The 24,328-nt window shown below is 55.8% G+C and overlaps 1 protein-coding gene across 1 annotated transcript in view; it reads left to right on the forward strand.

The window, feature by feature from the left end:
• Positions 1-24,328, forward strand: part of SECTM1 (secreted and transmembrane 1) — a 38,986-nt gene that overhangs the window by 9,296 nt on the left and 5,362 nt on the right. The window contains exon 8 of the mRNA XM_058704916.1: positions 9,101-9,249. Coding sequence (XP_058560899.1) covers positions 9,101-9,249 — 149 coding nt within the window. The remainder of the gene's footprint in view (positions 1-9,100; positions 9,250-24,328) is intronic.

Genomic DNA, 24,328 nt, shown 5'->3' on the forward strand with positions numbered 1-24,328 from the left:
AATCCAGGTAACCACGTAATGAAATGAATTTCCTTATGAATATACAGAGGATGTCTTATCTGGGTAAAAAACAGATCAGACAAATAAAAATCTGCTCTACACCATCTACAAGAAGCTCATTTAAACTGAGACACACATAGTCTGAAAAGATCAGACTGATTCAGAAAGCAGCCGTGTTGACCGCATCCAAACCACTGAAAGCTGGCGGCAGGCCCGTCACCGCTCCGAGACCAGCTGGAGCCGCAGGGAGGGTCCCTGAGCTTTGCCCCCAAGGACCCATATGGTGGGGGCCACTGCTCACACCCCCACCCGTCAAGGCCCGAGATTCTGCAACAAATGGCAACGTGCCAAATTCTGGGGCCGGTTTGTTTTATAAAGAGGACCGAATTCCTCCAGAAAACATGCACGCCACTGTCCATGGAGAAACGAAAGCAAAACTAAGTAAGAACATGGGGGCGGGGGGTTTCGGGAAGCACATGTTCCAGAGTAATCAGAAAAATGTGCCGCTCGGTGGGGAAAGCAAGGCGTTTCTACAAGAAAAGAGGGAAGCGGTAATCACATGATTTAGATGAAGAAAAGAGAAAAAAACTGCTAACGTGTTGTTGACTGGGGGAGCCACGTCTGATTACTATGGTGTTGATTATTTTATTGGCGCTTACAAAGAACACTATACCTGGCAGGGCGCCTGGGTGGCTCCGTGGGTTGAGCGTCCGACTCTCGATTTCAGCTCAGGTCACGATCTCACGGTTCATGGGAACAAGCATTGTGTCAGGCTCTGCTCTGACGGCACAGAGCCTGCTTGGGACTCTCTCTCGCGCCCTCTCTGTCTCCCTCCCCTGTTGACGTGCTCTCTCGCTCTCCAAGTAAATAAACATGAAAAAACCCATCGCTGGCATATACTGACTCACTGTCCTAACTTACTGTAATTTACTGTATTAACCTACTGATCCCAATGCCATTGGCTGTGCTGACATTTCATGAGCAGCTATTTGTGAAACAATTGCCGTGTCCGGCCCAGGTCGGGAGCTCATTAGTCAAAAGAGAAGATGGAGTCTCTCACGTCCAGAAATTTTACACAGTCCCTCACCTCCCCCTGGATCAGCAGCTGCCTCCAGACAGGGAGAGGGGGCTGCAGCGGCAGGGGGGGGGGGGGGGCGCACGTGTGCCTCCCCCATACGGGAAAAGGGCTGAAAATCTGATCTCCTATTAGCAGTACTGACCGAGCACCTACTGTGTGCAGAATGGTTAGCAGCATTCACTGAGCACCTACTGTGTGCAGAACAGTACACAGTACTGTGGAAGAGCAGGAACATGGTCAGAACAGAACACCCTTGGTCGTTGGCCCCTTGCTGAAGGCAACATGCAGGCTGGCAGCTGCCTCCCTGCCCCGCACCCCAACTTCCCTATCCCGTGCCCCAACCCCCTTGCTCTGTGCCCCACACCCTCTGCCCCACACCCTGCAGCATGCACCCCACAGACCCCTGTCCCGCACCCCAATCCCCCTGCCCTGTGCCCCACACCGCCCTGCCCCTCACCCCCCACCCTGCGTGCCACACCCATGCCCCTGGCGATGACAAGCCTAGAGTGATGTTCTCCCTCAGGTTTCTACAGCCCAGCTGCTCTCTCAGCTCTGCCCTCCAGTTGTGGGCCTCCCTACCTCCGGGCAGCACATCCCAGGTCTCAGGCTCCAGGATGTGGGGACCACCCTGGGGGCCGGGGCTGAACCTGCCCCCATTCAGGGCTCTCTGACCTACTGCCCCAGGCCCTCTGCTCACAGCCCTTCCCCCAGGGTCCCTTCTGGCCCTCTGGCCTTGGGGGGCATTCCCTACTCTGGACAAAGATCTCATCAGTCTCCAGCCCAGTGGCCTCAGGCCTGTTTGGTCTAACCCTGGCCCAGCAGGGGAGGCAGGAAGTCAAATGAGGAATGGACCGCCTGAGAAGCCAGTTCTGGGTCGGTGGGCGGATTGAAGGGACTGTAGGGAAGGGCCAAGAGGTGTCCCTTTGTTCTGCAAATGTCCTGGAGCTGAGGTTCCATCACATTGGGCCAAGGTGGCTGAGTCCTTCTCCCAAACCGCCCCCCTGGCCCCTCTGTGGCGTCCACCCCCACTTAAGGGCTGAGTGAGCCTCTGAGGGGAGGGTGCCAAGCCCCTCGGCTGAGCCACTCGGAGGAGGCCCCCATGCCCGGGCAGAGTCCAGGAGTGCCTTGGAGCCAATTCTAGGAATTGGGGGCAGGGAGCCAAAGGGAGAAGACGGGGTATAGGTCTGGGGCACTCGGCCCGGCCGGCGGCAGGCTTGGAAATCCCCGCACGATCTAATCCCACAGGCTGGTCCAGCCTGACAACCCGGGTTGGGGTTGGGGTTAAGGCTAGTCTCCCGGGGGTGCCCCTGCTCCACCCTCCACAAGCCTGCCCCACCCCACCTTCCACAAGCCAAGTAAACAACTGAGCTGGGGAGGATCTGGGCTGTTGGAACAGGGCAGTGAGAGGAAACAGCAAATACTGAGGACATCAGAAGGGACGTTACACTGCCAAAGAGGCCGCAGTCTTGCAGGGTGAGAGTTCTGAGGGGCAGGTCTGATCGCCCCTCTCCACAGCGCCTGCACCCTGGCCGGGCCGGCTGAGGGCTCTCCCGGGGTCTGGCAGCAGGGTTCAGTCCAGTGCCCCCATCCTCCTGCCAGGGCGAGGGGGGAGGCCAGCCTGGCTCAGGGACGGGCCACCCTGGGCCAGACTCGCACTCCTGCCTTCCCCAGGGGCCTGCACCTGCCCCCTGCAGTCCCCCAACCCACTTGTCACACCGGGAGTGACGGGCGAGTGCTCACTCCTGCATGCCCAGCTGGGCCCAGATGCCCACGCTTAGCTCAGAGGGACTGAAACAAGAGGCATCTCGCTATTTGGGGACCAGCTGGAGGCCGAGCAGGGGGCAGTAGCTGGACAGGCTATGGAACCACGGTCCTTTGTGCCCTGAGAACAGCAGGGTTGACTGGATCTTCCCACAGCGGGGGGAGGCCACAGAGTGGGGGGGGGGGGGGGGGTGTGTGGAACCGGGGGTGGGGGGTCCTTGCAGGGCATCTGATGGTCAGAGCTGCTGGTGGGCATCTCACAAAATGGCCCGGGAACTCACTCAGGGCACAGGGAAGACAGAGCCCACCAATCCTGTTGCCTCCACCCTTGGCGAGAAGTCACTACACCCGTAAGCACTAGAAGGTTCCCTCTAGGGGCAGTAACACAGGTGATCTGGGGCTTTTTTACGCTTGGTAAACGTTCTACAACAAACACCTCGTCGTTACTAGGGGGAAAGAGAGTTTTAACTCCTAAAATCACTGAGGGTGGCAGGCCCACACTGGCGAGCCTGCCCTTCTCCTCCGGGAACAGGCACAGCCTCCACCCTGACTCTGTTCCGGCCGGGTCCTTCCCGGGGGGGAAAGGGCGTGGGCATTAAGGATCTCGTCCCTGGTCCAGCAGACTGTGGCCCAGCGGCCGCTGGAGGGGGTGCCTGCAATAGGCCGGCCGTGGCCGGAACTGGACTGCGAGGCCCTGCAGGTCTCCCATACAGACCCGTGGCCGCTGATGGGGCCCCTGAACACCCGCAGCCCTCGTTCCATGTGCTGCCATGGGCCGTGGCAGCATCTGAGGGGCTCGCGGGAGGACCACGGGAGGAGTCGTCTCTGGGCACTGTCGCCAAACAGACGTGTGAGGCGGCCGCGTCCTGCGGTGAGCGCACGCATTCCCAAATCAGCAACACTAATACTTCTAAATTTAGTAAGAAATGTGAACCACTTCTACAAATTATGTAATGCTGTGGAGAAAATAAATGAGCACTGAGATAAAGAGAAAAGTGTATCTTGGTCTTCACCTGGAAGGATCAGTACTTAAAATGTGATTCTTTCTGGGGTCGCCTGGGTGGCTCACTGCTTGAACATCGACTCTTGATTTCAGCTCAGGTTCGGGAGATCCAACCCCACGTCGGGCTCTGTGCCGACAGCATGGAGGCTGCTTGGCATTCTCTTTCCCTCTCTCTCTGCCCTCCCGCCCCCAAATAAATAAACTTTTTTTTATAACCTCAATCAGAACACATGAGGTCATTTTTTTAAGTTTACTTATTTTGAGAGAGACTGGGGGAGGGGCAGAGAGAGCACGCGAACACAAGTGGGGTGGCCTGTCATCACCCAGGCACCCCAATAAGCAAACCTTTTTAGAAATGTAAATCTAGGGGCGCCTGGGTGGCGCAGTCGGTTAAGCGTCCGACTTCAGCCAGGTCACGATCTCGCACTCGTGAGTTCGAGCCCCGCGTCAGGCTCTGGGCTGACGGCTCAGAGCCTGGAGCCTGTTTCCGATTCTGTGTCTCCCTCTCTCTCTGCCCCTCCCCCGTTCATGCTCTGTCTCTGTCTGTCCCAAAAAAAAAAAAAAAAAAAAAAAAAAAACGTTGAAAAAAAAATTAAAAAAAAAAAAAAAAAAAAAAAAAAGAAATGTAAATCTAAAATGAAGCTGCAAGAACAATAAAATCCCATGCTCGGGACAAAAATAACCAGAAGTTTCAGGAACAGATTCTGGAAGGACAACATGCTGAGTCGTGGATTCCACTAGAAGCAGAAATAGGTGAGTCAAGAATTTACAATTAGGCACACCTGGGGAGCTCAGTCCGTTATGCATCCAGCTTTGGCTCAGGTCATGATCTCACGGTTGGTAAGTTGGAGCCCCGCATGGGGCTCTCTGCTGTCAGTGCTGAGCCCACTTCGGATCCTGTCTCTGCCCCTCCCGCTCACATGCGTGTGCACGCACGCACGCTCTCCCTTTCTCTGTCTCTCAAAAATAAACATTAAAAAAAAAATTTACTATTAGTCTTGGGGCGCCTGGGTGGCTCAGTCGGTTAAGCATCCGACTTCGGCTCAGGTCATGATCTCACAGTTCGTGAGTTCGAGCCCCGCGTCGGGCTCTGTGCTGACAGCTCAGAGCCTGGAGCCTGCTTCACATTCTGTGTCTCCCTCTCTCTTTGCCCCTTCCCTGCTCATGCTCTGTCTCTCTCTGCCTCAAAAATAAATAAACAGGGGCGCCTGGGTGGCGCAGTCGGTTAAGCGTCCGACTTCAGCCAGGTCACGATCTCGCGGTCCGTGAGTTCGAGCCCCGCGTCGGGCTCTGGGCTGATGGCTCGGAGCCTGGAGCCTGTTTCCGATTCTGTGTCTCCCTCTTTCTCTGCCCCTCCCCCGTTCATGCTCTGTCTCTCTCTGTCCCAAAAATAAATAAAAAACGTTGAAAAAAAAATTAAAAAAAAAAAAATAAAATAAATAAACATTGGGGCGCCTAGGTGGCGCAGTCGGTTAAGCGTCCGACTTCAGCCAGGTCACGATCTCGCGGTCCGTGAGTTCGAGCCCCGCGTCAGGTTCTGGGCTGATGGCTCGGAGCCTGGAGCCTGTTTCCGATTCTGTGTCTCCCTCTCTCTCTGCCCCTCCCCCGTTCATGCTCTGTCTCTCTCTGTCCCAAAAATAAATAAAAAACGTTGAAAAAAAATTAAAAAAAAAAAAACATTAAAAAAATTAAAAAAAAAATTACACTTAGTCTTACATTTTATTTTTAAAAAATTTTTAAAGTTTATTTATTTTTTGAGAGACAGACAGAGCATGAACAGGGGAGGGGCAGAGACAGAGGGAGAAAGAGAATCCCAAGCAGGCTCCAAGCTGTCAGCGCCCAGGGCCCCGTGCGGGGCTCGAACCCACGATCCGTGACCTCATGACCTGAGCCGAAACCAAGAGTCGGATGCTTAACCGACCGAGCCACCCAGGAGCCCCATAGTCTTACATCTTAAAACTTTAACATTTTCTAAAAAAGATACATTAGAATTGGATTAAATTCTACCAAGGAGAACAAGAAAACAACAAGGAAGCAAGCAACAATCTCGGGTAAGGAAAAAAGAAAGGGCTTGACGCAAAGAGCCGCGGCGCTGGGAGAGAGAGCAGCCGGGCACGCTGGCGGAGAGGCAGCGCGGATACAAGCGGGGACTCCGTCTGCGTACAAGAGACGCGTCTAAAGCTTGTGGACACACAGTGGCTGAAAGGAAAAGTCCGGAGAAGACCAGGGATAGTCTAACCAAAGAGAGTTGGTGTCGCTGCACTGATATCAGACAAAACAGACTCTGAAGTAAATCGATGATCAGGTGAAAAGGGTCGCCAGTGAAAGGCTCAACTTGCCAGGAAGAATATCAAGTTAAGATCTGAAGGCATCTAATAACATGGCTTCCCGACGTACGACTCAAGATTGCTAGACCTGCAGGGAAATGGACGGGCCCCGTCACAGGGAGGGATTCCCGCCCACCCCTCTCAACGACGGGCAGCTCAAGCCGGTCCAAATCGGCAAGCACCTACGAGGTGACGCTTCCCCACTGACCGCCTTGGCGTGAGGGGCACTGTCAGGGAATCCACGTGCCTCTCGAGGACACACGAGGCGTTCACGGCCTTCGATCAGTGGAGCCTGCACCAAACCGCAACAAGGTTCAGGGAGGGGTGAGCCCCGAGAGTGGAGACGGAAGCTGGAGTGGGGTCGCCAGCTGGGAGCAGACAGACCCAGCCCAGCGAGGGTCTCGGAGCAAGCCGTGGCAGCGTGCTCGGCTCGGTAGGAAATCAGAACTGAAACCAGAAATTCCAGGAACCCAAATGAAATGAAACCGCACACACCCCGTAGCGCAGCGGAAGCGTGATTCGGAGACACGGGGGGTTGGGGCAGGGGAGGAGAAAGGGGAGAAGGAAGGGGCCGAGCGCCCTTCTCAGGTGGGATCCCAGGATTGTACAGAACTGGGAAGCAGACGCACATCGGATACGTGTGAGTGTCTGTACACACAGAAGGCCTCCAGACAGCGAGGAGGACGTGTCCGTGGGCATCACCTCCGGGGACAAAGCAGGAGTCGCCAAGAGATACACCGGCTCCCTCCACCGCACGTCTGAGCGGTTTTGTGAGGCTTCTGTACGACTTCCGGAACAAACTCACTGATTTTCAAGATACATACGTGTGTCACCAGGGTGCACGTTTACATCAGACTCCCCATCGCATGGGGACAAGAGACTGTCAGCCCCCAGCTGACGCTCGGGCCCCTCATGGAGTGGAACACTCCTCCCCTCCCCTCTGCACAGTCCCATGTCCCAGGGACTCGTTGGCCACAAGCCCCCGCCCAGGAGCCCCTGCTGAGCCCAGGGACCCGGGGGGCGGGCTGGATGTGAGGGGAGGGAAGGGTGGCTTGGGACCCGGTGGCCTCCGGACAAGCCCTGCCTCCAGGCCCGGGGGCAGTGCATGGGAGGCGGTGGGGTGGGCACAGAGGAGGGGGCAGGAAGAGTTTATGTCCCAGGTGCTTCACCGGCCTTTGGGTGGGTGCCAGAGCCTGTGGCCTCTGAACCCCTCCACGGAGGGGTGCATGTTACCCTGACCTTCGTGCGGTCTTCCTGCGCCGATGCCCAGCTCTGAGCCCTCCCACCCACCAGGCAGAGTCCCTCCTTTGGAGCGCGTGCCCGCCCCAGGTGTGAGCTCACAGGACGGGGACCGGCCGCAGGCCGGATCCGCACACGGGCAGGGAGCCGCTGGGCGGGCGCGGGCGAGGGGCCAGCGACCGCCACTGGGTCTGTATTGACTGGAGCTGGGCGCCGGCCGGCCAGCCTTGGAAAGCTGGTGCGGCGGCCGCGGGCCAAAGTCCAAGACAGAACAGAGTCCCCTAGAGCAGAAGGGCAAGCTAACACCTGTGCCGCTTGACATCACGGCAACCCTCACACGTGCCTCCTTGTTCCCATTTTCCAAGAGTTAAGGGGAGACTTTTACCACAGTGATTTCTATAACCACCGAAGCCATTTGTACGTGAGAAGCGAGTAGCCCCTGCTTCCGAAGCTTGTCTGTGGGGCTCCGCCTGTCTGTGGGCATGGCTCACGCAGGCCCCGGCTGTGTGTCCCCAGCACTGCCAGACCCTCAGTGGACAGACCCGGGAGGAGGGCCTCCTTCTGCTCAAGGGCTAATAAAGGGTGGCCGCTGCTCCCGCTCACTGCTCTTTTTTTAAAAGTGTTTACTTATTTTCTTTTTTTATAATTTTTTTTAATGTTTATTCATTTTTGAGAGACAGAGGGAGACAGAGCATGAGCAGGGAAGGGGCAGAGAGAGAGGGAGACGCAGAATCCGAAGCAGGCTCCAGGCTCCGAGCTGTCAGCACAGAGCCCGACGTGGGGCTCGAACTCACAAACCGCAAGATCATGACCTGAGCTGAAGTCGGAAGCTTAACCGACTGAGCCACCCAGGCACCCCACCTTTGTTCTTTTTTTATGGCTGAATAATATTCCATTGTGGATACACCACGCTGTTTATCCAGTCATCAGCTGATGGACATTTGGATTTGGATTTTTTACCTCTTGGCTGGTATGAATAATGCTGCTATGAACATTTGTGTGCAGGGTTTTTTTTAATTTAATTTTTTTTATGTTTATTTGTAAGAGAGAGATAGAGAGCGAGCAGGGGAGGGGCAGAAAGAGAGGGAGACACAGAACCCAAAGGAGGTTCCAGGCTCCAAGCTGTCAGCACAGAGCCCGACGCGGGGCTCGAACCCACAAACTGTGAGATCATGACCCGAGCTGCAGTGGGACGCTCAACCACTGAGCTGCCCGGTGCCCCTGCCCCTGCTCGCTCCTACCCCTGCCCCTGCCTGCAACCCCAGCCCCGACGGACCAACTTGCATTTGAGCCGACTTGCAGGCTTAATGAGCTCCTGTGGATTCTCAGCGAACACAGGTGCCTGTGCGTGTGCATGCGTGTGCGTGTGTGCATGTGCGCCCCGCTGAGGACTTGTGGGGTCCCTGATCTGTGCAGGGGATGGACCCACCAGCTCCAAGGAGCGGTGACCAGACTTGAGCTTGAGCGCAGAGAACTTCAGGATTCGCTTTCCTGGAACTTCAGGATTCGCTTTCCTGGAAGAGGCTTCCTGCTGGTTTCCTGTTTTCTTTAGAATGACCGGCTAGTGAAGTGCTTTCTAATAAAGGTAGAATAAATGACCACCAAGCAGGTCGTAAACACTTTCTGTGAATTTGGGGCAGTTCCTGGCTCCACAGTGACTTCCCCTAATTAGGCGTTTCTTTCCCTTTCTAGGCCCTGGGTGTGGATCCTGGAGCCCCATTCGGGCAGCCTCCTCCCCACCCCCGCCGGCTCCGCCCTCGCCCTCAGCGGCCCGGGCGGCCGACTCTCCTCTGGCTCGGTGCGCACAGGAGCGGCAGCCTGTGCAGGGAGCCGGAGTGCAGGTAAGGGCTCAGAGAGCCGGGGCCAAGGACGCGGGGTGCACTTCCGCGGTGGAGAGTACGGGATACGTGTTGGGATGGACACACTGGGGGTTGGGGATCCGGGAGCGCGGGGCACCGGGACCCTCACCCACAGACAGGTGGCCCCGAGCGTCCCGCCAGAGTCTGTGGGCCAGGCGGCCGGGGGCAAAGGGTGCGGCACAGGGGGAGAGAGGAGGGGGGCTACAGGTCACCGTGGGACCGCCTCCCTGCGGGGCACCCCCGGGCTCAGCTTTTGAGGGGGCAGGGAGTCCGGTCGCAGGTGTCCACTGACTCGGGACAGAACATCCTCCTCCCCCTGCCCCATTCACGCCCAGGCCCGGCAGGGCGGCACTCGTGCTCCCCCAGACTCACACGTACACGTGTGTGCACTCACGCTCATGGGCTCACGCGCCCATGACACCCACACACGTTCGCACACACAGCAGTAAAACAGAAAAGAGCCACCGCCTAAGACTTCCTTGCCCAAGAGGCGATGTGCTCCAGAAGCCCAGAGATGAGCCTGTTCCCCGGGGTGAGTTTTCTAGGGGTGAGTTTTCCAGCGGTCCCTCTGCAAGCCCACCCCCCGCACGCACGTGTGGTTTGGCCACAGGCAAGCTCTATGCGGTGCCTCACCCCCTGCTGGTTAATAACCTGCAGCTGAAAACCACTTTCCAGACCTGTGGCTAGAGGACCCAGAGCCCCTGAGAGGCCCTCCTGTCCCTGGGGACCCTGGGGACCCTGGGGACGGTGACAGAGTGGGTTGGGGGCACACGTGCTTCTGGCCCCTGCAGTCAGGGCGGTGTCTCACTGGGCTGGTGGTGGGGACGAGGCTTCTTGGCACAGGTGTCTTGTGAGCCCGGCGGGAGGCAGACAAGCAGAGGGGAGGTGGGAAGTGTTTGCCAGCCTAGCCCCCGGGCTTGCAGGACTTTACTGCCCGGCTGGGGACCCCTCCCGGCCACGGCTGCAAGGACCATGATGCCGGCAGAAGCACCTGGCCCCGGGCGCTCCCTCCCCACCCAGCTCTGGCTGCGGGGGGGGGGGGGGGGGGGGGGGCTCCCCCCCCTCGTCTCCCCAGGTGCTTAGTCACCTCCCTTGCAGTGTTGGTGAAAGGCTGGCCAGGTCAGCATTGTGCACAGACACCGAAGTACGTGCGGGGGTCACTGCACCCCCGCAGCAGGGGAGAAAGCGGCAGCAGCCGCTATTAGGCGCTGCGGGAGCAGGGACCCCCGTGCACCCGGCCCGCCAACAGACCCGGCTCCCAGTTCCCCTCTTCGCAAAGGGGGACGAGTTGCTGACAGCGCTGACAGAAGCAGGCATTTCCCGAATCGCGTCAGTGACTCCTAGGTGCGGATAGCTCTTGAGCCTGTGAATCATTCCTGGAAGGGGCCCCGTGGACACCGGTGCTGTGACTCCTGTGTCAGTACGTAGGTGCCGCCGTGAGGCTACGTCTGTCGGCCCCGGGCCCCACGCCCAGTCTCCCTGCACCACGCCAAGCGTCCGCCTCCTTCCCTGTCTCCTTCCCAGTCTCCTTCCCTGTCACCCTCTCTCTCCGGTTTTCTGTCTTTCTCCACGGTGGTGGCAGGTGAGAGGGCTCAGGCAGAGCAAGTGGGGCTGCCACATTTGACTTCAGAAAATGAGTCCTTTTTTACGTGTAAGCACGTCCCAAATACTGCATGGAACACATACTCCAAAATGGGGGGTTGCGTATCCGAGGTTCAAGTGTGACGGGGGGTCCGTATTGTGCCTGGCAAGCCCAGAGAGCTGCCTGTCTCACCAGGGAGAAGTTTCTCCGGGTAAATTCCCCGGAACAACCGAACGTTGCTGCGCACGGGGCGGCACCACCGATGCCACGAAACCCGGGCCTGGCTGCTCTTGCACCAAATGCACAACGGCCACCGGGGGTTGGGTCGGTCAGGGGCCGGAGGAAGAGGGCACAGCCACCACTGGGCAGGAGGAGCTCAGCCCAGGGACTGCGGCTGCCCTCGGGGGCCTCCAGGACCCGGTCACTGAGGCCTGGAGGCCCAGATGGCCTCCCCAGTGGCGAGTTTTGCTGGCCGGGGTGCCGCTCTGGCTCTGGGTAAGGGCTGCTGTCCAGAGATGGCCAGGCCTGGGCTCCGCTCCTCACACGAGTGGACAAACGGGCAGAGCCAGCATACCAGGGGGCAGGAGTTAGAAATGGCATTGTTCAGTAGGTTAAGTGTCCGACTTCAGCTCAGGTCACGATCTTGCAGTTCATGAGTTCAAGCCCCCCTTCTGGCTCTCTGCTGTCAGCACAGAGCCCGCTTTGGATCCTCTGTCTTCCTCTCTCTGCCCCTCCTAGCTGGTGCTCTCTTTCTCTCTCTTTCAAAAAATAAATAAACATAAAAAAAAAAAAAGCAACAGCATTCTGTGGGGCCTCTGCTGCCTTTGGCTCTGTGCCCAGAAGGCAGCCCGCTGTGATCGTGGCCTGAAGTGCAAAGTCCCCAGAAGCACATCCAAACTGCACTCAGATGACCCCTGACCTCCCAGTAAAGACGGGATTCCCCGGAGCAGGAGTGCCAGGAGGGGTTCAGCGGTGCAATGAACGGCGAGGGGGACCCCTGCCTGCCAGACCCGGCTCCCTGCCCTGCCCTCTGACCGCTGGACTGTTCTGAGGGTAGGCAGCCGAGACGGGCACTGTCCTCACAGATAAGCCTGAGGTTCAGCGTTGGCATCCGTGCCTTGAGCCTGGCTCAGATCTATGCCCAGGTCCAAAAGGAAGGGGCAATGATCAGTAGGAAAAGTCAGGTGGGGCCCAGGACAGCTGTGGGACCCCAGAAGGTTCAGGGTGGCAGGATGTGCAAGAGAACAATGGAAGCTTCCCCCCCCTCTCCGGTCCAGCTCTTTTTTTCTTTTCTTTTCTTTTAAAAAAATGTTTTTTAACGTTTATTTATTTTTGAGACATAGACACAGCATGAACGGGGGAGGGTCAGAGAGAGAGGGAGACACACAGAATCGGAAACAGGCTCCAGGCTCTGAGCTGTCAGCACAGAGCCCGACGCGGGGCTCGAACTCACAGATCGCGAGATCATGACCTGAGCCGAAGTCAGACACGTAACCGACTGAGCCACCCAGGCGCCCCTCTTTTCTTTTTTTTAAATCGGCTCCACACCCAACATGGGGCTTGAACTCACACCCCTGAGTATAATAGTTGCAGCTCTACCAACTGAGCCAGCCAGGCGTCCCTAGTCCGGCTCTTTTCTGGCAGGTTTTCCTGTGCTCCTATAAGGTGGAAGTTTGTGTCTGTGTTTTTCAGATTTAGTTCGAGTATATTAAGACTTGTCCATGGTCCTGGAGGTCTGCCCCGAAGCTGGAGGGCTCCTGATCCCCCGGCTCTGTCCCCTGCTGTCAGGGCCCAGCAGAGCTCTGCAGCCACTCGAGGGATCGCTCTGCACCATTGAAGGACCCTGACCCTCCAGGCACCTGGCCTGGACTGGGGGTGGGAGCGGGGAGGACCGGCCCTCTCGTTCTGAACGACACTCGCTGACACGTAGCCCCGGCCTAGCGGGAAGCCGCCACCTCTTCCAGTCCACGCTCTTTCCCGCCAGGGATTGGAGGTGCGCTAAGCAGCTGTTCTCAGCCCAGAGCACGCAGACCACCCACAGCCCAGCCATGCCCAACTGGTCTCCCCCAGCCCCTCAGCTCTGCTCCCAGGCCCAAGCCCTCTTAGACCAATAACCCAGGACCTGTAGGGCAGGCCTGGGTACTGATGATTTTTTTTTTTTTAATTTTTTTTTTTAACGTTTATTTATTTTTGAGACAGAGAGAGACAGAGCATGAACGGGGGAGGGACAGAGAGACAGGGAGACACAGAATCCAAAGCAGGCTCCAGGCTCTGAGCCATCAGCCCAGAGCCCGACGCGGGGCTCGAACTCACGCACCGTGAGATCGTGACCTGAGCTGAAGTCGGACGCTTAACCGACTGAGCCACCCAGGCGCCCCCTGATGATTATTTTTGACCCTCTGGTGGCTCCAACGTACTTCCAGGTAGAAACCTGGCTCTGAGTGTCACTGGGGGTGGGGATCGGGGGGTCATTGAGGGGACTGCTCAGGACAGTCACAGCCTAGATGATCCCCTGCCTGCCTCAGTAGCAGATGAGACTGCCCCAGCTCAAGTCCAGCACCAGCTCAGGGACAAAGGCCTTGGGAGCGAAGCAGGCACTGTGCCTTCTTCTTCACCAGGAGGGGCCTGGTCTGTCTCATGTGTTGACCCACAGACTGTCACAGCGACATCTGGGCTAGCTCAGACACTGCCACCCAGCGCCACAGGGGTTGTGACAGAGGACATGACACCAGCCAAGGTGGGCACAGTTTGGAGGTGAAAAGGGGTGCGGCTCAAGTGTCCCCTTCTCCCCTGCCTGGAACCAGGGGATTTCATGGGGAGTCAGGACCTCTCCCAGCAAAAGGAGAGTGTGAAGAGTGGCTGAGAGGTGACTGCGGGTGAGGGAGGGCCCTCAGAGCCTGGGGGAGGGGTCACAGGTCACAGGAGCGGGGGCTGGGCCCCAGGAAGAGAAGCCTGGAGCCCCAGCCAGTGCCCATCTGGGAGCCTTGCCCTCTGGGGGCACAAGCTCCAGCCTCCCCGGAGGACACAACAGAGGACGCCAGGTGCTGGTAGGGAATCCGTGATGCTTCCTGGCTTGTCTTGTAACCGGTTAATTGTGATTAGAAAACACATGTGTAAATAGCACACCTAATGATGATGTGTGTTTCTCAAGGTGAGGCTAAAATAGATAAGATTTTAAAATTAGTCAATGTAAAGTGATTGTTAGGATTTGAGAGTACGAGGTGCATTAAAAACGGCAGAGGCTGGCTGGGTCGGCCCTGGCTGGTGGGCTTCCCTCGGTGCTTCCCAGGGTGGCCAGGCAGGGACTGCACCCCATGTCCCCAGGAGGCCGTGCCCTGGGGGCGGGAGGTCACCACCCCCCACCCCAGCTGGCTCATGTGACCGGGACGGCCACCTGCCTTTCACTTTCCTTTTGCTTGTCAACATGCCCACTCCCTTCCAAAGTCCAGTGTGGCAGGCAGCATGTTTTACACGAACACGCCTTTGTTGAGGTGACCCCCTCTCCACGCCACCTGGTCCAAGCGAGGACCAGAAGGGAGGCCGGGGGCAGGCCGTTCAGGCCCACGGGGACTGAGCACCTCCTGTGTGCAGAGCACGTCCGAGGACCTGAGGGAACCGCAGAGGGAGTGTGTGTGCCCGTGTGGGCCTGCGTGTGCATGTGTGTGGGTGTGGGGGTGTCACGGGGTGCCGGGGTGACATCACAGAAGACCCCGCGGAGGCGGCGGCTTAGCCGGGCTGGGTGGCCCTGGTTCTGCGTGGAGGGAGGCCCTGGAAGGTGCAGGATTGTGAAAGAAGTTATTTACTTATTCTCAGTCAGCATCCCAGGGAGTTTTCTTACAACCCGAAACGTGACTGTAAACGTATTGGGAAGGATAAACCCCGACAAGAGTCAGGAAGACGTGTGGTGAGGAAGGTTTCGAGGGGAAGCGTCTCCTCCCGGCTACTGCAGACCCTTGGGCACCTCCCGCCTTTCCTGCGAAGTGCTGCATTCACGCTTGAGGAGCGTGGTGGACGCAAATGCACGTCTGGACAGAGAGCTCAGCGCCATGTCTGTGCTCCGGACATCGGGTGACCACCAGGCCACCAACGGGAGACCCTGCTGCTTGCTCAGCCGCCAAAACTTGGCGCTGGCTTCCGTGTGCTGGGACTGGTTCCGTGTGAATCGTCCACACTGCGTTCAGGACACCTGCCCGCTAGCTCGGGTGCGCCTTCACTTATCCCTGCGGGGTCGGAGCCGGGATCAAGGAGCTGTCCTCCCCTGGAGTGTGTCCTCTCACCTGCAGCTAGAGGAGAGCACGGCCTGCCGCCTCCCACCCCCAAGACAGGGACCCCGACCCACAAGGAGCACCAGGGAAGGGTGGGCACTAAAGTCCATGCTGAGGTCAGCCAGTGGCAGCAGAGAGCCGTGTGGGTCCACCGATGGCCGAGAGGCAAACGTGGTGTCCCCTGAGGCCAGGGGATCGTCTGGAGGCCACTGGGAGGGAAGCTCAGTCCCCACGGACTGTAGTTAAAGATGGAAACCCTGGGGGCCTGAGGCTTCCTGCAAGCTTGGGCCACAGGCCACACAACAGGGGTGACTCTCCTGCTGGCTCCCTGTGGCGCAGCCTGGTGTCAGGGATCAGACAGGGCCCAGGCAGAGGTCTCCCTCGGGAGACACAGAGGGCTCTGGCTAGGGGACCCGGACAGACCACCGGGACCAGCAAGCACACCCGTGGGCCATTGGGCACCATTTTGTGTCTCCTAATTTAAGAAAATCCATGTCGGGTGGAGGGGAAGGAAAAAGAAGGAAAATTTGTGTTCTGCAATTCAAGAAAAGTTCTTTTGTAAAATTACTAGAGGGCCGCCTGGGGGGCTCAGGCGGTAAAGTTGTCAGCTCAGGTCCTGATCTCACGGATCATGGAGCCCCGAGTGGGCTCTGTGCTGACAGCTCAGAGCCTGGAGCCTGCTTCCCGCTTCCCATTCTGTGTCTCCCTCTCTGCCCCTCCCCCGCTCACACTCTGTCTCTTTCTCTCTCCCAAAAGTAAATAAACGTTAAAAAAAAAAAAAATACTCGGGGAAAACTTTCGCAGATCTTATCTGAGGTGCCTGGAAAAAGCCCCAGCATGCGAAGTTTCGACGCCTCTTTCTAAAACCTTCCATTCACACAAGCAACATGTGATGGTAATGAGCTGTTCAAGCCTGATCACCACGATTGCTGACGGGCAGCACAACCAAAAAAGGACCGCCCCTGGATAGTTTCCAGCGGTGAAATCTCCGCGTCTGTCACGTTACGCAGAGCAGATTCGGGCAGGTTTGGGACGGCCACCCTTATGCACCCATCAACAAATTCCAGTTCCAAGAAGACAGCTGATCACGTTATGCTAATGGACTTGTGGGGGACAGACCCATAAGGAAAAATACAGAGAGAGCAGGACAGAAACCGCCTTCCAGCGTGACATCAGCTGACAAAGCACCCGGAAACTTGTGGGTTGGTAGTGTCGTGGCCCGAGGGCAGATGCTGGATGGAGGAGACGGGTGTGCCCCTCAATGGATGCCTCGGGCACAGCCCACTGTCCTGCAAGAAAGCAGAGTTGGACCCAGTCACGTGTCACTTGCAAAATGGCTTTGAGATGATTCATGATTCAAACGTGGAAGTCGGTCCAGTTTGGCCATCCATGGATCCCCCCACCTGGCAGGCCTCTGTAAGAGGACACTTCAAACACATAACACTTAAAAAAAATTTTTTTTAACGTTTATTTATTTTTGAGAGCGAGAGCGTGAATAGGGAAGAGGCAGAGAGAGAGGGAGACACAGAATCCGAAACAGGCTCCAGGCTCCGAGCTGCCAGCACAGAGCCCGATGCGGGGCTCGAACCCACGAACCGTGAGATCATGACCTGAGCCGAAATCAGACGCTTAACTGACTGAGCCACCCAGGCGCCCCCAGACAACACTTTTTAAATGAAACCTTGAAGCTTTCAAGGAAAGGACAGAATGACATAAACGCGTGGCGTCCCGTTATTCCAGAAATAACCAAGGGAGAAGTAATCGAGCAGGAACACCTTTGCCTCACAGATGACAGTTTGTTTCCTTAAAACACAAGTCTTGCAAATGCATAAAGAGAAGACCCCAAGGAAGATGGGCAGAGTTTGCTAAGGTGGTGGCACCACGGAAACCCAGAGGGGAGCCGGGCTGGGGTGGTCCCGGCAGCAGGGGCCCCAGCGGGGGTGGGGCGGGGGTGTGCCTCACAGAGCCCTGAAATCCAGGGCGGGGGCCTGGGGGAGCGTGAGCCGAGGCCTCCCCAAAGGGCCCTGCTGGGTGAGGCCCAGATGCAGAGTAATGGACATGACCCCACACACTCCCCCCGCACCCTGGTTTGTGCAGGATTGTCGGGGTCGGGAGAAAGCAGGGCGCGTGCGGCTGCGGGCTCGGGGCAGGGGACGGTGGGAGTGCCTGGGGTGACCGTGATGGTGAAATTATGAAGCGTGGAAGTTTGGGGTTCGAGAGCGAACGGCTAAGAAAGAATTCTTGAGACATTTTTGGTGCAAAAGGTGGTTTTACTGAAGCACGGGGACAGGACCCGTGGACAGAAAGAGCTGCATTGGGTTGTGAGGAGTGACTGATTCTACACTTTTTAATCGGGGCGGGGGGGTGGGGGGGTGGGTAGGGACAGCGTCTGTCCTCCAAGAATTTGGAGCAAGGCTTTCGGGACCTTGCGGGGCTACTGTTAAGGTTACTGTTAGTGTTTAATGAAACATAAACGTTAAGGCACAGGCCAGCCTCGAGCTTCTGGAGCAAGGGCACATGCTGTGTGTCTCAGGGATCGGTGGCCGTAAGGAGATTTAATTCTGGCTCCCTTCCTCTTGCCTTCGTTTCCCTCATCAGTAACAAAGGACTACAAACTGGGGGTTCAAGACAACACAAGTTTATTTTCTCACAGTGCTGGAGATCGGAAACCCAAAACCCACACTCCCTCCTGGGCTCCAGTCGAGGATCCTTCCTGGTCTCTTCCAGCTTCTGGTGGCCCGGGAGTTCCTGGGCCAGCGGCTGCACTCTTCTCTGCCCCCGTCGTCCTGCTGTGTTCTCCCTGCGCGTCTCTGTCTCTGTCCAGATTTTCCTCATCTTCTGAGGACACGAATCATACTGGATTCAGAGCTCACCCGACTCCAGTGCGCTCTCATCCTACGTAATTAGGTCTGCAGAGACCCTATATCCAAACAAGGTCACGTTCACAGGTTGTGGGCAGACGTGACTTTTGGGGGCCACCATTCACCCGGTCCCCACAGTGAGAGGGGGGTCGGGGAGGGAGGGCCGGGGCAGGAGCCGTCTATGAGGAAGGATCTCCTCCAACAGGATTCCGCCTACGCGAAGTCGTGTGTGTGTGCTCGTACACGCACGAGAGCACACGCGGATGATGGGCTCGGAGACACCACGGCTCCTCCCGGGGCGAGTCTCTCAGGGGTTCTTTCTTCCTCACCTTCTCTCTGCCGCTTGCTCTTGTGTTGCGAACGTGGTGTGTGTGTAATGACTTGAAGAGAAGCCCTTCTTGCCACGAAAGTTAAACTGGAAATAAGTTTGGAAAAATCACACGCAGGTAGCCAGAGAGGCAGCACCAGCCCGCACCCAGGCCGCCTGGAAAGGGACCTCTCCTGGTAAGGCCTGCAGGACCCGGCTCCCAGGGAGCCACACCCCTACTGTCCCGGGGCTGGGGCCCAGCCACCAGAAACTGTAGCCTGTTGAACCGTCAGAAAGCACTGAAATAAAGCTTCTCTACGTGTGAGGGATGCACAGAGGGGCAAAACAGTGCATCAAAGAGCCAGGGAGCGATGCCCGGGGGCTGGGGAAGGGGACGCAGAACGTGGGGCTGAAGGTGCAGATCAGGGTCAAGGTCCAGGTCAGAGCCGGGTGTGAGCCTTCTGGCACGGCCTGCACCGGTGGTGAGAACGGTGTGCGAGGACCACAGGCAGTTCTGGGCCCTGAACGCTGTTACGTTAAACCAATGCCCGCCCACGGACGGGACACTGCCCGTTGGGTGTTGAGCGGTTGCCTCTAATTCGTGAAACTTAGGAACATGGCTACTAGAACATTCATAAGATGCCAGGCCCCTACAGCACATTAGCCAAAACCCTCCGTCCAGGAGACTCGGGGTCCATGTCCTCACAGAGGCCGCTCTGGGCTTGGCACGGGCTCCTGCTCACCGGAGACCAGAGCGCCGGGACTTAAGGGCAGGGGGCTTTGTTGTTGCCGACACATCACACTCGACGCGACCCACCCCAGTGCGGTGTCTGAACGGGGTGTCGGATGGGGGTCCCCAAAGGTGGGTCGGCGGAAGCGGGTGGAAAGAACTCACCGGAGGCGGAACAAAGGAGATGGAGGTTTAGTGAATACGCCGCAGGGGAGCGGCAGGCAGGGCAGGACTGCAGAGGTGAGGCTGTCTGCCGCCAGGCGCCAGGCGGTGGGAGGGGGCCGCTTTTAAAAGGGGAAGGTGAGGAGGTGTGGTGACACATGGGATTCTCCCTCCTTCGGTAACTGTGTCTGGCTGTAAGTAGCCCGTCGGTCAGTTAGGGCCTGTGGATGTTTCGGGGGGGGGGGGGGGGTCGCCTGGCAGGCAGGTCTGAATTCAGCCAGGCAGTCGCCATGGCCCTTTCTGCATCCCACCCCTCAAGGCTCTTTCCTGAAAGCGACCTCCACATTCCCTCCAGACACATCGGCAGTGACAGATCTTTGCACATGGGTGGCCGTCACATCCTCAGCAGCTTCTTCCTGCTGAGCAAGGGGCAGAGAGATGTCCCCACCTACGCTTGTCTCCGCACCAGGGGTTGGCGCGGTTATAGATCAGATCGTGGTATTATATAACGTGCTGATAGGCGGTTAGGCGGCCAGGCCCGTGGGATGTGGGGGAGGGGACCCTCCGATGGTGTGGGCTGTTGAACTATCGTTCGTATATGGAACTGCTGGATTCTAGAAGAGACCAGTTTAACAAAGAGACTGACGAGAGGGGGACCGGTAATTAGGAGTCCTAAGAAGGAAAGAAGCCACGAACAGATCTGTTTCCAGGAAAATCATCCTGGTGTTACCCGGTCCCAGAAGGGGTGAGGATTGTCTTGTGGGAGCAGGACATCAAGGGGGGAGTGGCTCAAGGTAAGTTCTGATTTCTGACCAAGTAAGCTCAGCAAGAATAGGGATTGATCGTATAGATCTCTTAAAATCTGCTTTGCTGGGGGCGCCTGGGTGGCGCAGTCGGTTGAGCGTCCGACTTCAGCCAGGTCACGATCTCGCGGTCCGTGAGTTCGAGCCCCGCGTCAGGCTCTGGGCCGATGGCTCGGAGCCTGGAGCCTGTTTCCGATTCTGTGTCTCCCTCTCTCTCTGCCCCTCCCCCGTTCGTGCTCTGTCTCTCTCTGTCCCAAAAATAAATAAAAAACGTTGAAAAAAAAAAAATTAAAAAAAAAAAATCTGCTTTGCTGGAACCTTTCATAAGGAGTCTAGATTGAACTCTTAGTAGCCTCTCCAGGCCAGAAGCCAAGCCAAATACTTGCCATCAGACCTGCCTGCAATCCCTGAAGATTTGGGCAGATTCCTCTCCACGAGGTCCCCAAAGTGTCCTGAGGTTCCTGCACCTTCCAGGAGTGACCTTCTTTGCTCACCTGGCGAGGCTGCTGGGAACTCTGTCAGCAGGTATCTGGCCAACATTTCCAAGGGGCTTGATGGCTCCATGTTTCATAAAGTCCACCTTAGTCCCTTAGAGCTCTTTGGTCATATGTGAGTCTATGAATGTCACTCTCAAATATGACGTTCCAGTCAAAGCCTTGGTAAAATAACCAGTGTTCCCAGTGGTGTCCTGTTACAAGGAGACCAGAATCTTATCAAACCTCTGCAGAGATTATAAGTGCCAAGGAAGAAAGAATGCCCACTGAGAGTTTCTGAGTTTCAGAGGGTTCAGGTAGACAGAAAAGTTAAATGCCTCAGTCTGTTCACAAATGAATACTTTATCACATTTTTGTAAGTCATAAGTATCTTAGGAGAAAGTTTCTTTAATCTAGAAGAACAAACATTAGAGAACCAGCAATGTTTCCCGTAAGGGTCAGAAAACCATAATCATCTTCTTCAGCTCATTTAGTCCCATATTTCTAATTCTTATTCCATTTGAATGCAGCTTTTTAGTTCTGGAAACTCTTAACCCCGTTCAAGTTTCGTGAAAGATATTGACTACCTGTGTTTGTCAAAAGCCCTTTTTATGAATCTCCTAGAGGACGAAATGTGTTTCGTAAGAGCATCAGAACAACAGCCGTAAAAGACTACACTCAGAAATGGACATTGTTAACCATCTGATATGAGGTTCATTATGATGTAACTCATGAGAAAAGTCAGTTATTTCTGTGACACGTAACATTTCAATAATCAGAATATCAAATGATGACCTTCTACCAGAACGTAAAATGCCAAACAAGGCTAAATAGGATTACAGACCAGCAAAGACCTGATAAAGACAAAACTAGAAACTTTGGTTTTCCGGGCAGATAAAGAGAAAACAATGTTGTTTGCATTTTGTTATCAAGAACAGACCAACAATCCAAGGAAACTTGGTCTTTTCACCAGAAAGCAGAATAGCAACAGAGTTTTAAAATCCATTCATTTCAACCTTAGTCCATCCTGACCACACATAAAATTCCTTTCCAAGGATTTCCCTTCATGAACCTTCTACAACTTTCTTCCATATTCAGATTTTGTCCCAAGACGTTTCCCTCCAAACAACCAGTCTCATTTAGGACAAAATTACCTTTTTCCTTCAACAAAAATGTATTTCCATTCCTTAGATCTTTCTTACATGGCTCCTACTTTCCTACATACAGAGTTGTTTCCCTTGTTTCCGTGAGTCTTAATTACATTTAGCAGAATTCTGCACTCTTAGAAACCTTAGTCTCCAGTGAAAACTAAATAGCAACCAGTTGTGAACTGTTATACCAGAATTCTTCAGCTGACAAATTTATGGATACATTTAAGCACAAAGCATGTTTTCCAACAGACCCAAATATCCTTAGTTTCTTTGCAATAAGAAGTCAAAAGCAGATAAATCTTATGTTCAGTAATCAATGCTTTTGCACTTTATCCTATTTGGAAAAGACCTAGATGTCCAATGAATTCAATCCAATTTAGCATCCAAACAAAACTTGAAAATGTTCAGATTGCCAAAGACTTTGAAAGTATCTTAACAGTTACCCATGGGGACACCTGGGTCACTCAGTCTGTTGAGTGTCTCACTTTGGCTCAGGTCATGATCTCGCGGTTCGTGGGTTCGAGCCCCATGTTGGGCTCTGTGCTGACAGCTCGGAGCCTGGAGCCTGCTTCAGATTCTGTGTCTCCCTCTCTCTCTTTGCCCCTCCCTTGCTCATGCTCGTGCTCTCTCTCTCTCTCAAAAATAAATAAGCATTAAAAAAAATTAAAAACAAAAAAACAAAAACAAAAAAACACAATTACCCATGAAAACTTTGAGACAGATAAAATTAGCCATCATTTTCAGTCATCTTTTTGCTGACAAATTGTGATGGAGATAGCATAGACGTACTTGACCCAAGTAAACCTTGGTAGAATAAAAGTTTCATATTTAATGCTGATAGCTCTAAAGACATGCTCTATCTTAATTAAACCAACAACATCAGTTTCAATACTGAACTGAGTTCCACCTGGGTCCACTTAAAAGTCAATCAGTTTGCTCCCCCTTGTCAGTTTTTGCCTGGGGCACCGGTGGGGAAGTCTGAAGGGGGTGGTCTTCACCCCTTGACAGGGAGGGTGGGAGGAGGAGCTGATTTGGGGCCAAGAAGGCGAGCAAGACCCATTCCACAGTTTTTGTGGAGGTCGGAGTTTGGGGACAGTGCCGTGAAGGCATGTGTGGGACTTCCACCCATTTGGAGGAGTTCTGGCAAAGGAGGACAAGCTGGAAAATAGCATTATAAGAAAGAGCTCCGTGGAGGGGCCACACCTCTTCATCTGGGAGTTTGTACTGAGGCCAGGAAGCAAAATGAGGAGATGCTTTTTCCCCAGACGTTGGGGTCAAATGTGTTCCCGTTTTTAAGAACACGGCCCGAGGGTGAGTCCGAAGAAAGAGAGGGGGTCCCACGGCGGGAAAGACTGGCTGCCTGTTCCAAAGGGGGGTCCCGCCAAAGGGAATGGAGCCCCAACTCGTGATTTCGGTCAAGGCATCTGCTGACCTGGGAAAGCACGGGACCTATACGAGGTGAGCGAGTCTGCTGGAGGCACCCCACCTCGGAAGGGGGCACAGCAGAGGGTACACCACTGCCTGTCGGGGCGTCTCCCGGCAACGGGGAGGCCCGGGCACCGTTCGGCCAGAACCGGTTGGGAAAACGAGGGGAGGACGCACCACTCAGAGACCTGGGAACAGGCGTGCGCACAGGTCCAGGTGGCGGCTGAGAGTGTCAGCAAAGAGTTCCCACGGAGTCCGTGACGCGCGTGGGTTCTCCCCGGGCAAGCTGCCAATTGTGCTGGACTTTGGGAACAGACCTGTGGACAGAGTGAGAAAGCAGAGGAAGCGGCCCTTTGCCCTCGTGGGCCCGGGCAGGTCGGCTTGTTCGCCCTCAGACCTTCAGACCACTTGGGGCCCCCTCCCCCCCTGCCCCGAGGCCTTCGGTTGTCTGGGCCGTCTTAGGATCAGGCTGCCAAAGGCCTAAAAGAACGAGGAGAGGAAGGCAGAGGTCCCTCCAAAGGGCAAAAGGAAACCCTTCTCCCTTTCAGGCAAGGTGGGGGAGGGTCCGGTTGGTTCCTCTGGGGGTTCGGATCCTCATCAAGGGGTAGCCTCGGCCACAGGTGGTCAGTTCCCCAAGGACCTAGAGTCCATCCACCAGGGAAAGTCCCGAGAGAAAATCCAGGGAGAGTCCTGGACTGGCAAAGTCTCCTCATGCAAGGTTCCCCCAAATGTGGGGGGCACAAAGTCTCCCCGTATGGGCCCCCAAATGTGGGGCAACATCAGCTGGAAGCGGGTGGCTGGTCGGGAAGGGGGGGGAAGAATTCACCCGAGGCAGAGCAAAGGAGATGGAAGTTTCCTGCACACACCGCAGGGGAGCAGCGGTCAGGGCAGGACCGCAGAGGAGAGGCCGTCTGCCGCCAGGCAGTGGGAAGGGACTGCTTGTTAAGGGGGAAGGTGAGGGGCACCTGGTGGCTTATTCGGTTAAGCGTCCAACTCTTGATTTCCACTCCGGTCATGATCTTGTAGTTGTGAGATTGAGCCCTGAGTCCGGCTCTGTGCCCTGCACTCAGCGAGGAGCCTGCTTGGAATTCTCTCTCTCTCTCTCTCTCTCTCTCTCTCTCTCTCTCCCTCCCTTCCTCTCTCAATAAATAAATAAATAAATAAATAAATAAATAAATAAAGGCGGAAGGTGAGGAGGTATGGTGACGTATGGAATTCTCTCTCTTTTGGTAACTGTGCCTAGTCCATTGGTCAGTTGGGGCCTGGGGATATTTCGGGGAGGGTCGCCTGGTGGGCAGGTCT

Source organism: Neofelis nebulosa, chromosome 16, assembly GCF_028018385.1.
Source record: "Neofelis nebulosa isolate mNeoNeb1 chromosome 16, mNeoNeb1.pri, whole genome shotgun sequence".
Lineage (NCBI taxonomy): Eukaryota > Metazoa > Chordata > Mammalia > Carnivora > Felidae > Neofelis > Neofelis nebulosa.